At 34.0% G+C, this 13,256-nt stretch overlaps 1 protein-coding gene across 8 annotated transcripts in view; it reads right to left on the reverse strand.

Moving 5' to 3' along the window:
• The window catches only part of KAT6B (lysine acetyltransferase 6B), a 208,214-nt gene that overhangs the window by 75,014 nt on the left and 119,944 nt on the right, over nucleotides 1–13,256 (reverse strand). For all 8 annotated transcript variants that reach the window (XM_074296768.1, XM_074296769.1, XM_074296767.1 and 5 more), the window contains exon 4: nucleotides 8,813–8,921. In XM_074296768.1, coding sequence (XP_074152869.1) covers nucleotides 8,813–8,921 — 109 coding nt within the window. The remainder of the gene's footprint in view (nucleotides 1–8,812; nucleotides 8,922–13,256) is intronic.

Raw genomic sequence — 13,256 nt, forward strand, 5'->3', positions numbered from 1 at the left:
TGCCCAAACGGCACATTTCACTCAACCCAACCTAAATAAAATGAGATGATTGTTACTGTGGGTCAAACAATGCACAATCTGACAGTGGCAGAAGAAGTGCCAGTAAGGGTCCAAGTTAAGGCCATTTTTATCTTTGTACCCCAAGATTTAATCCTGTGACAATGAACAACAACAACAACAACAACAAAATGAAATTAACCTTGGAGCCAGGTGAAATAGTGTATAATTGAGATCAAGTGAAGGTCATCAACCTCCCCCCCCTGCCCCAGGCCCTTTGGACTTGCAGTGATAGGTCATTTTTCTGTGTCCCTGGACATTTCTTCTATCCTTTTGGGCAGACCAAAGCCTCAACTTACAGAAGTTACATTCTAAATGCTACTGGAGAGTTAAGTTGTCCATTTCAAAAAGAAAAATCAGACTCTTTCAAGTGTAACTCATCTTAAGACTACTGAGAGATCAATTATACAGTCCAAAAGATTCGATTATTTCAAAAGATCCTAGGTGGGAATGGACAGTGTCAATAACCCCAAGAGGCCAGTTAATCTTCCTATATGATGGGCTTTTATCCCACACTCTGGTAGACATTTTAAACTTTACTTATTTTTTTTTAGCCTTTAAACCAGGAAAAACATGAGTAAATTCCATGTGAAAGAACTTAGAGCAGAGCTGTAGTTGAAAACTGGAGGTGTAATTAAAAAAAAAAAAAAAAAAACCCAGATTCTGCTATTTTAAAGCTGTCTCATAATTTCCTGATTGTGGCAGGCTCATTGTTTAAATATGTATTTTTGGGCTGATGCCAAACTGTCCCTCCTTTCTAAAGCTGACTAGGTACTTCATAAAAATAACCACATCTTCTGGTGGGTAGAATTTTAAGTGAAAACATTCAAAAATTAATCTTCAATACTGTTAATAAAAGCATACTATTTCTGAATTAAAAGCTGTAACTGAACATCTGTATTTAAGATATAAAGAGAACAAACTGTTGTCACAGGCAGTTGCCAATCTCTAGCTGTGAAACAGACATCCAAGCATATCCATTTAACTTGTGGCCCTATTTTATTAGAAGTACTTCTAAACGTAATGAGTAATTTATATTTATACACACACACACACACACACACACACACACACACACACACACACACGAGTATGTATATACACACATATATATCTACATATACAAAACCTCTCTAAAGACAGAATCCCATCATTAAGAGGTGTACTCTGATCAAAAGTGGCTTAATGTCCTTAAATAGGAAATAAAATAAAACTTAAGGACTTCAGAAGTCCCACTAATATTGCTGTTAAAAATTAAATGCTTAAAAAAAACCCCAACAACTATAAAATTAAAATGGAATCTATGTATAAATCCTAACCCTTTAAAACAATTTTTGTCTGTTAAATCTTGCACTTTATAAAACATATAAACTCATTTTTCTTTTATTAAATTCTTCCCTTATCGTTTATTGTTTGCTACCTGAAATAATCCAAAGGATGGTAGAAAGGAGCACTGCAGACACAGCTGGGTTGCACAAGAAATTAGATAGAAGCAACATTAAATATGACAGAAAAAAAAGTATGACTCTTTCCCCTCCAAAAAAAATGGGCAGCCATGTTTTCTTTTAAGATCCATTCAGTGTCAAGAGAACTCAAGGAGAGTCTCAGCATACTAGGTGGAGTCCCATGACAGATTTATAGTAGGAAAATGAGAAGTATAATACAGGATGAGCAGGTCCACAGTGGTTTTTAAGATTCAATTACTGAAACAATTTTCAACAATAAAATTATGTTATATTATTTATCGTTTCAATTATGACTTTGTTCATGACTCCATTTGATTTTGGGTTTGTTTGTTTTTGAGTGATTTACCAGTTCATTTTACAGAGGAGAACACTGAGGTAAACAGGATTAAATGACTTGTCCAGGGTATACAACTAGTCTAGTCTATAGATGTCAGCATAGAAATCATAAAAAATAGCTAAAGGTCACTGAAACAATGTAGAACATGTTTTAATTATTAGCCAGTATTCAAGCTAGCCTACGGAAATTAGTACAGATAGAGATAATTAAAAGTAACAATAATAATAAAATTGCCAACCCAAAGAATTTCACCTGTCACTTGAAAAATGAAAGGAAGAATAAGGAAATGAATAAAAGATTTGCTGAATGAGGTGAACCATATTCTTTGTTCAGTTCCTTATCCAACTTGCTCAGGAGAATGTCATCTCAACCACTAGTCAGGTTAGGGCTCTTTAGATGATCTATTCACTTTCTAATATTCCATAACCTATTCCTCATCATATCAAGTGTCAATTTCTCTGTTAGCTAAAGAGAAGGCATAATATAAACAATGGTGATGAATGCTAAAGGATGAAAAAACATTTGATTTTACTTTCTCATAGTCCAGTTAAGATGGACTATGAGACTGTTAGTTAAGATAATCCAGGTGAATGACTCTGATAGAATAACTAGTGATTTTAATTATTCGATATGATAATAGGATCACATTAATTCTTATTTCAATTCCATTTAAAATTCTGGCAACCTATCCATCCATTTTGTAATAATTTCTCTTTGGGGTTTTGGATACCTTTGTGTTTTAGGTGTTTGCTAATATATCAAATTCAAAGATGACAAAAGATCTTTCACTGACCTTGCTTACTGAAGGATTAGCAGTTAACCTGTATAAAGGTGCCAAGCTGATCTTCCTAAAGGCACAGGTATGACTACACCAAAGCCCTACTTGAGAAGCTTCCATGGCTCACTATTATCTCTAATATAAAATACAAGCTCTTTACTATTCAGCTTCAAACTAGTTTTGCAGGCTGATTACACATTACTTTTCCTTATAGAAAAATAATTCTAGCCAAACTGGCTTACTTGATGGTTTCTATATATACTATTTCTACCCTTATATAGTATGTCCAGGACTGGAACATACTCCTCCTTCCTTACCTCTAATTCTAAGAACTACTAGCTCTCTTTTAAAGCTTCTGTTGAAGTGATTCTCCAGTGATTAATGCTTCTGCCCTCTTGAAATTCCTTAAGGTTTATTTCACTTTTACATACTTTTTTATTTATTTCATGCACATGTTGTTTCCTTTACTACCATGTAAGCTCCTTGAAGGCAGGATTTGCATTTTTTCCAGTATCTAGCATAGTTCCTAGCACATAGCAAACCCGTAATAAGTACTTATTAACCTGATGTGAAATGTAAATTTATTTGGTAAAGTGAAAATAATCAAGTTTATTTACACTGAACAAGTACCAATATAACTAAAAACTTTTAAAGTAAAATAATATTTGGTAGAGGTGCTTTAAAAACAGTGCAAACATTACTAAACTTTTTCAGTGCATCTGTGGCACAAGAAAAATATGAGGGATAGTATAAGATGTTAAAAAAAATGATTAGTATAGAAATAAATCAGGTTTTCTATATGTAAGTCATGTTACTGTTCATCAGTTCATGCTATCCTTCTTTGCTGGAGTGAATACTGTCACATTCCTGTGCAGCTTGAAATTAAAACAATTTTCCCACAGCATCATAGAGTTAAACATTTATTTCTGCTTGGCTAATTTGAACACCACCACCACCACAGCTTATGAGTACTAAGTTTTAACTAACGAGTAATAGGACCGATAGAATATTTGATTTGCTATAATATCTAACAGTGAGGCAGCATGGCACAGTGGATAGAGAGTTTCTCTCTAAACCAGCACAACTTGAGATCAATTCTCTTCTCTGACATATAATAACAATAGCTTAGTACTTTATATTTATTATCTCATTTCATCTTCACAACAACTCTGGATGCAAGTGCTGTTATTATTCCCATTTTATAGATGGAGACACTGAGGCAGAGAGACTGATTCACCTAGTTCCACAAATTGAAGTATCTGAGACAGGATTGAAATGTGGGATTTCCTTACACCACTCCATTGTGTGAGCTAGTCAAGTCATTTATTCTTCAGTACTTTATGAATTACAAAGGTGCTACTCTGCCATTGGTAGAAGAAGTATCATCATCTGCGAGCTCACTATTTCAATGAAATTACAGATCTGGCTGTGTTACTACTATTTATTATATGACAAATAAATTAATTTAACCAATTAATCATAAACATCTATTAAGTGCCTACCATATGCCAAGCACTCAATAAAGACAGAATACAAAGACAAAAGTGAAATAATCCCTGCTCTGAAGGAGTTTACATTCCAATGGAGTAGTAGGGAGTCACAAAACATATATTTATAAGAATTTACACAAAATCACTCAGTATCAGCTCATAAATAAATAAAAATAAATTTAAAAGAAGAAGAAGAAGAAGAATTTACACGAAACAAAGGCAAGATAGTTTTGGGAGTGAGAATTCTGATAGTTTTTTTTTTTTTGTTTGTTTGGTTTATTGGGTTTTTTTGGGGGGGGGAGTGAGGAGGTGGAGGAGGGAGAGGGAAAGGGGGAGGGAAGAATTAGGAAAGCTTTAAAATGTAGAAGGGAGAGCTTGAGCTGAATACTGGTAACCTCAACAAAGCAAAAAGAATATAAATGTTAATTCACAAGTATGTTGAATCATAAAAACCAGGTAAAACTTTAACAAGTTCTAATATATTTATAAACCTGGAGATAAGCCATTTTTACTGTATTGATATTATAAAAAATAATTTTTTACAAAACCTAGATGCCATGCATATGTGGAATGAAACAATTCTGAACTATTTTTATAAGTAATAACATAGTTAAATAAAATGCTCTTTTTTGGCACTATGATTATCCTAGGAAAAAATCTGGTTACTTTGTCAAGTCAGACAAGGGGAGACATTTATTGCACATGCCAATGAAATCTAAGTAGATTCTAAATGAAAACTCTAAGTCAATTGTAAATGCAACATCACACAAAATAGACTTCAGGTGGGCAATTACTAAAGCATCTGACACATATGGGAAACACATTAAGATCAACTCTCCTTATGGGCTGCCATCTATTTTTTTCTCCTGGTTTTATAGTACTCAGAGTATTTCTCATGAAAACATCTTATGTTAGGAATCCTTTTGATCAATCTAACAGTTCCAATTAAACCTGTGAACTCATTTTCTTCAACCTTAAATGTCACCAATGGGTTTTTCTCAGTCCCATAGTCACATCACCACACTGGAATAGGGGTTCTTAATCTAGGTCCCAAAATATTTCAGGTTTTCTCTGAAACTGGATGGGGCAAAAATTATATTTTATTTCAGTATAGCTGGTTTCCTCTGTAATCTATGTGCTTTTCATTCTTGTTCTCTGCATTTGAAAACATCACTCTAAAAAAGGAATCCCTGACTCAAAAAAAAGTTAAGAACCTCAGTTCTGTGATAATCAAATGCATACAAGTATTCCCCAAAAGCCTGCAATAAATCTTGAGTGAACTCCACTGGCATTAGGGGGCACTGTTGAGCTATTATGGTGAGTTCTCTCTCTACTATAGTTACCACCAGTGGCTGTCATAACACAGCTCCTAAAAGTAAATTGTATTTGGTTTTGAACCTTCAATTTTAAAAACAAAACAAAACAAACAAACAAACAAAAAAAAAAAATCCACCCACTCGATCCTACCTATAAATTGGATGTCTACAAAGCATTTCCCTGTGTTAGGAACAATGGTCTTTTGACTAAAAGAGCCAAACCCAGATTGGCACAGGGCAATATGGGGAAGATTAAGTTCTCCGGAACACTAGGGCAGGATTCAGTTGCAAAGCCCAAAGAGGAGCTCTGAATTGTCCTATAATGCCAAACAAAGGAAGTGAAGATTCCTCAGGCTTGAGTTTCAGCAATGAAATATACACTCATTGCAAAGCCTTAAGATTTCTCTACCTGAAGAAGAGGCTAAGTTCATCTGAAGATAAATTAATTTCTGCTATACAAGCCTTCCAGGTACTATTCTTTTTCTTCGTAAAAGTAAATAAAAGTTGTTTAAAATATTTTTTTAATCGTGTCTTAAACATCACTTCCTTAACCAAATGAAAAGAAACCAAGACTTCTCTATGATCTCTAAGAAGATAAAATTCCTGTACACTGAAATGAAAAGCTACATAATAGCCTAACATATCCCTTTCTCAGTCCTCTGATTTGAGCAAGAAGAAAAGAGGGCTACATTTTTTAAAAAATTCAAGAACTAAAGTGCTTTTTTTATTCAGGAAGTTTTGAATTTATAAGCCAAGAAGAAATCTCTTCACCACTCAAATATATATCACCCATAATCAAAGGAATATTTGAAAAGAAACATTTGAAAAAGAAATCACCTTTCTCCTTCCTGCCCCCATGTTCACATCAGTTAGTATTTTGTTTATTTAGGTCCCTCAGATATATTACTTGGTTTGGAGACAAATAAAACTACAAGACTGTGAGGCAGAATAATTCATTCAAAGGAAAGCAGCATGAGAAAATTCAGAAGTTGATGGAATCCATTGTTTTGCTTTGCATCTTTTCTTTCTACACTGTCTCACTAGTGAACTCATTAACTCCCATGGATCCGATAATCATCACTTCTATGCAGAAGATGCTCAGCTCTACATATCTAGCCTTTATATCTTTTCTGAGCTCCAATTCCAAATCATCAATCACTTATGGAGATTTCAAACTGGATGTCCCAGGGGCACCTCAAATTCAACATGTCTAAGATAGAAGTTATTCATTATATTTTGTCCAAACTCCACCTCCTCTTCAGATCAGAGGACACCAACATTCTCCTTGTCACCCAGGTTTGCAACCTTGGTATTATACTCCACTATTCACTCTCACTCCAATGCATTGTCAAATCCTATGCTTTTTATCTTTACACCATCTGTCAGATGCATCTTTGCCTCTTCTCTTGTGGAGCTAAAACATCCTTCACATCATCATCTCTCACTGGTATATTCTAACAACAGCCTTCTATATGGGTTCCCAATCTAAAATCTTCCCCTACTCCAATCTATACTCTGTCTCAGCTGACAAATGGATTCTCCTAAAGCATAATTCAGACCTTGTCACTCCTTACTCAATAAACTATTACCTCCAAGATTCAATATACAGTACTTTGTCGATTAAAGCTCTCTATAATCTGGAGAGTATCTTCCTGCTTTTCCAGTCTTTTTATACTTTGTTCCCCTCTCCATATTCACCTATATTAAGGTTCCTTGCGCACAACACCCCCTCTCCCACTTATGTGCGTTTTGCATTGGCTCTGCTCATATATGGAATGTTCCTTCTAATCTATTTTTTAGAATACTTAGCTTCCTTCAAGACTCAGCTCAAATTCCAAGTTCTCCAGAAAGCCATTTCTAGTTCCTCCAGCTGCTAAGCCTTCTTCCCTAAGTTTACTTTCCATTAACGCTGTATGTATATTGTATGAACAGTTATTTACACATTTCCAGCACTATAAGCTTCTTAGGAAAAAGGAACTGTTTTTTGCCTTTCTTTGTATCTCTAGTGTTTAGTATATTGTCAGGCAAATAGTAATTGTTTAATAAATGCTTACTGATTGGTTACTCAAAAAAATTTTGTTGAATGCTTGCATAATTAAGAATTAGGACCCAGAGTTTCTAACCATGAACACTACCTATCCCAACATAAAACAATGGCACTGTACCCCTGGATTTAACTAAATGGAATATACTGATAATATCACTGTGTCTTTTGCCACTATGTATGACACTATCACCAGACAGATGATTTTTAATGAAACTATATCTAAGAGACTGTCAAGGTCTCTTTAACAAACATTGTAAGTATATTATTCATGAAGAAAAAATGTCTTATTCATCTCTCTCTTTTCAACCACAGGCTAAAGGCCACTTAATAGTGGCAACACTATTAAACAAGACAAAAGACAATGAATTTTCATTACTCTTTAAGCAGGTTACTTAACTCTCTTATCTACTAGCAGCTTTTATTGATAACAGAACAGGCAGTTCAATTTACTTATACCTTTTAAGGAAAACATTGACTATAACAATAATCTGTCAACAGCTCTAGGCCTAGCTTTAAAACTAGAGGAATTTTTCTTATTTCTGGGTATTTCTTTAATATTCTTACATCTACATAACTGACCCCCCCCATTTTTTCCTTTGAATTATATTAAAATACCACAATTCACAAGTAGATACCACAATCTAAACCAGGAAGGATGCTGAGCTAAGTGGACATATCTTTAAACTAAAGCTCTAGATTATTTAAAATAAATATGTTCATTTTGTAATATAACTTGGAAATTTGGAATTCATTCACCCACTGACCCAAGATCAGGCCTTTTTCTGGCTTCATAAGTCACTTTCAGAGAAATTTCCGTTTAGTCCTTCCTTGTCCAGTGGGATTTCAATGATAATGTGTTATTATTAGCAGCTGGCATTTCTAGAGCAGTGCTTTAAGGTTTGCAAAAATCTTACCTAGACAAGGTCTCCTTTGGGTATTACCACCCCAAGCAGTAAATGCTATAAAATATCATTATCTCCACTTTAAAGATACAGGCCCACAAAGTGACAGGGACACACATATGTGATATCAAAGATGGAATTCGGGCTTAAGTCTTCTGGAGGCCAAGACCAGCACCCTTTCACCAAGGCCCACTACAAAATATTGTTTAAATACAACTATTAATGATATAAGGTAGGAAATATTCCCATTTGTCTCTATCCCTTCTTAACATTTTTAGAGCCCATGAATGATATTAGAAAAACTACTTGGAAGAGGGAAGACTTTTTAACGGATAAAGAGTTACATTTTATGAAGAAACTGTCCTACCATCAAAAAAAAAAAACAAACTATTAGTCAATACACAAATACACTAACTTACCACTACTGCCACAATCTGCACAAGACAGGAGTTCTTCAGGTTTTTTCTCTCGATTTGATTCTTTTGTCCCCAAACAGAAGCTACATATTGGAATGGGATCAGCACGAGGCTAAAACAAAATCAAAATCAAAATTTTAAAAGTGATTAATTTTACTTTAGTCACCTGGTATTTAACTTTGAAATGAAAATAAAACAAAACCAAAAAATTTTCATTTATGTCTTAGACAAGGAAATGGCATCCATTTAAAATGAGTCAACAGTAAATGGCTAAGACTGTAAGCTCTTTGTTTTACATAAATCCAATAAATATTATCAAACTAACATCTAAGGCAGTTATACACAAAGCAGCCAACAAGAACATTTATCATGAGGAACTTATTTGAGGTTACAAATGTTATCATAAGCAACAACTTTAACAAAATCATTGATCTAAAGATTAATGAGAAAATAATTCATACTTCTCTAAATGAATTATGAGTTAAGAACTAAAAGCACTATTTTAAATTTTATGGATAAATGAGGAAACTGAGGCCCAGAGAAAGTAAATGACTGCCCCAGACCACCAAAACTACTAAGTGTCAAAGCTGGCTGAAATGTGAATTAATGCCTCATAGCTATAACTACATCTCATAATTATAAAAGCAATGCTTATTATACTAGGGTGAATGATATCATGAATATAATTAAGGTGAGGAAGGTTTTTAAAATAGACCATTACTTTATTAAATGTTTAAATGCAATTCATTTTTATTTATCTATTAAATATTAACCAAAAAAGGTCCAGTTTCTACAAGTGACATAAATAACACTGGACACCAAGTAAGAATAAAATATTTTGGTGGGATCACTATACAGGGCAAAAAGGCCACCATTAACAGCTTCAAAAATATGTTCTTTTTGACACCAAACTTCAAAAATAAACCATGTTAAACAAAGGTGAATACTTAATTTCTGACATTACCATTTTATAAAAGAAACAAGAAAACATTTGTCTAACCCCTAGCACTCTATTAGGATCACTATGGAAATCACTCTTAACAATGTATAAATCTGCATAAATTTTCAGATTTCTCAATTGCTATTTACCACTCACAGCAACTGTAATGTTCTTATGCACAGAATAGGTGACTCTAAACTTGAGAGATTTCTTTTCATCAACCTAAATATACAATAATGTATGAAAAATAAATGTAAGAATAAATAAAAAATTAATAAATCTAATGGTTTTTAAATTGTTGTCTAGCAGGTTAAATGTTTTACTTTTAGATTTTCTAATCTGTCTGCTTAAATCTTATGGACCAAAAATCTATTAGAAATACAACCCCATAATAATATGAGGCAAAAAATAATAATTGGGCCTAAATTTATAAATCTGATTTAGATATAAACATTTCATATTTTGTTAAATTTAAACCCAATGTACATATTAATTTTACTTACAAAAAACTGCATAGATAATTGAGATACTCAAAAGATCACTTTATAAAATTAGTAAAGAAACAATAGTATTTTATTATCTCTAAAGACTATATTAAATTTCAATGATTTTCTTTAATGTTCTAACATTTCAAAGATTAAAATTAATTAAAATAAATTTTGAATGTAAGGAAAGCTCCATCAGAGTATTTACACACTGCCAACATGAATATTTTTTACAATTCAGGCATTTCTTATGCTCTTCAGTTTAATTCATATTTCTAATGTGGTAGAAAGCAAAGAAACTATGAAAAGGCATTTTTATTTCTAGTCACAGATAGAAAACAGTCTGATAGAAAATTAAAAAAAAAAAAAAAAAAAAAAAGTACTACAAATTGGTCACTGATTCTTGCCAGTTTTTAAAATGCCAGATAATCAGTGCCACATAATTATGGATCCATAGTTATTACTTGTGAATGTTCAACTGCAGTACCTTGGGAACACTTTTGTTCCTTTAAATAGCAATTAAAAGAACAATCTGATTTTAAAGTGACAACATTCCCCTGATAGATTCTAGCTAAAACCCAGTCTTTGCACTAATGGGATTCTTGCTTTCATTTGATATAACAATGCTCAAGCCATTTCTGCCATCCTCGCAGTGCTAAATAATTTACGAAATGTCACATATCATTCACGCAATGAAACAAATCCAAATCTACAATCCCATTTATCTTTCCCAGATGAATTTTTAGCTGCAAGAAAGACGTGGCCATCAGCCAGCATTCATGCTCATTTTCGTTTTTTAACTAAAGGTAACATAAAGGACAAAGGTTGCTAGTAGTTCATGGCTAGAAAGAATAATGTCCCCCACTATACACAATAATACAAAGCAGAGAGATATTGTCACTTCATGCTATGTTTAAGAGAACCCCATGATGCTGATGTGTGTTTAAACCATTTAAGGATAAGTTTCACAATATTCTTTAAAAACAGCAACAACAAACCAATGTAAGATACTGAATTATTGATAATTCAAAACACTTTTTTTTGCCAACCTTAATATATCAGATTCTAATTAACTTCTTAAACATTGTCACTTTTGTAAAATAAAACTTTTAAAGCAATGTGTACAAATAGATCAAAGAATTATGACTTATTCTTCTCAAAACATACTAAGACTGCTTCAAAAAAATAATCCTTCCTAATAAGTTAAAATGGATTTCAGTCACAAAAAGTTTTAAATTAACGATCTCTTGATATTCTACAATCTTCTGCTGAAAGGAACCATATCTGAATGACCTTAAAAATGGAACAAGGAATTTTTGTCTTTCCAACTTTGTAAGGACAGCTAACTGTTGGTTGTGTTTCTCACCTATATTCCTACATACTTAAGAATTACCAATTCACATGAAAAGATCACTAAATTTACACTTTAGAAATATTCTGCTCCGAAGAAGCAGACAGAAGCAGTGGCTATACCTTGGTTAGTCCTCTGGCAAAATCAACAACAATGACTTGGAGCCCTTCCTTCCAAAATGATTCCTTTTTTCCCCAGTTTGTTTTGAAGATCAAGATAGAGCATGAAGGACCCTTGGGAGAAGAGGTCTCCATGTCTCTGTCACTAATGAAATTAGTGACACAAGAGGGAAGGTATTAGCTGCTATGAGACCTATATGATCTCATCTCAGCTCTGTACTTAACTAGATGTGCAATCTTGCTGAGTTTTAGTTTTCTACAAAGTAGAGTAGGGGTGTAATTATGAAAATTCCTAGAGAGTAGGAGCTGAGTCAGATGGCTATAGATGAACATGTATCCTGACTTTCAAAAAGCTGGGTTCTGAGAACTACAGATTAGAGATATTGAAGATGTTCTAGAAATGATAAATTGATATTTTATGAGCACTATGAGTCAGAAGAGGATCAGTAAAATGAAGTCACACAAAACAAATTAAAAACTGAATTACTAAATTTGCTATTAGTAAAATGTCACAAATATAATATACTCAGATTTCAATGCAGCAGCTGACAAACTGACAATTTGTTCACCAGCTGGGGATTTAGGATTTGGGTAGATTCTTCATAGGCCGGCCCCTTGTAATCAGCTGATGGAGTGACAGACACCAGCCAAGACTGAAAGAGATCTCTAGGGGCTTTTTAGAAGAACCTGTACTTGGGGCCTTGTACAAAGACAAAGATGGCATGCTTAGCAAAGCTGTAAGCAAAAAATTCAGAGCTGTTGAGCTAATCTTGTGGATGACAAAATCAAGATTCAACTAGTGTTCATTAAGCTAAACAGATTGTTCTTCATTTCTGTCATGCCTGACCCCATGTGGGGTTTTCTTGGCAGAGTTCTTGGCCATTTCCTTCTCCATCCCATTTTACAGATCAGAAAACTGAGCCAGACAGGGTGGAGTGAATTACCAGAAGCCACACAGCTACTATCTGAGTATGAATTTGAACTGAGGTCTCCAGGCCCAGCACTAAGTCCACTGGGCAACCTAGCTGCACCCAAACTGAGCAGAAATAAGATTTAATTAATTTCAATTTCCAAGCATTTAAATATTTGCATCCCAGCTGGCAGCTGAAAATACAAACACATCCACAAAACCAAAACAATTCCTGCCCACTACAAGTGAACATTTTACTGAGGTGACACAACATGTACACAAACCTGCATAGCAAAATAAATAAATAAATAAAAGAGGGAGGAGGGTGTAAGCCTTGGTAGCTGGTGAAGAGCTGGTGCTGCAGAGCACTGAAGGAGGCAGCCTTGGGATGGGGGAAACCTCTGGTGTGGATAAGTTCCTGGATGCTAGGTAGGCTTTTGACAGAGAGAGCCTGAATTAGTGTAAACAATTAGGAAGTCAAGCTATTCTCCCAGGCAAGCTGGGAGGAGCACTGATAGGATTATAAGTGGCCCTTTTTGACTTTGGTTATGCCTTTTTTGAACTTTATTAAAGCCTCACTCCAGGTGGAGATATTCAGGAGAATTCTCAATCCAAATACCTGGCATAGGCAACAACTATTAC

This window comes from Sminthopsis crassicaudata, chromosome 2 (assembly GCF_048593235.1).
Source record: "Sminthopsis crassicaudata isolate SCR6 chromosome 2, ASM4859323v1, whole genome shotgun sequence".
NCBI classification, from domain to species: domain Eukaryota; kingdom Metazoa; phylum Chordata; class Mammalia; order Dasyuromorphia; family Dasyuridae; genus Sminthopsis; species Sminthopsis crassicaudata.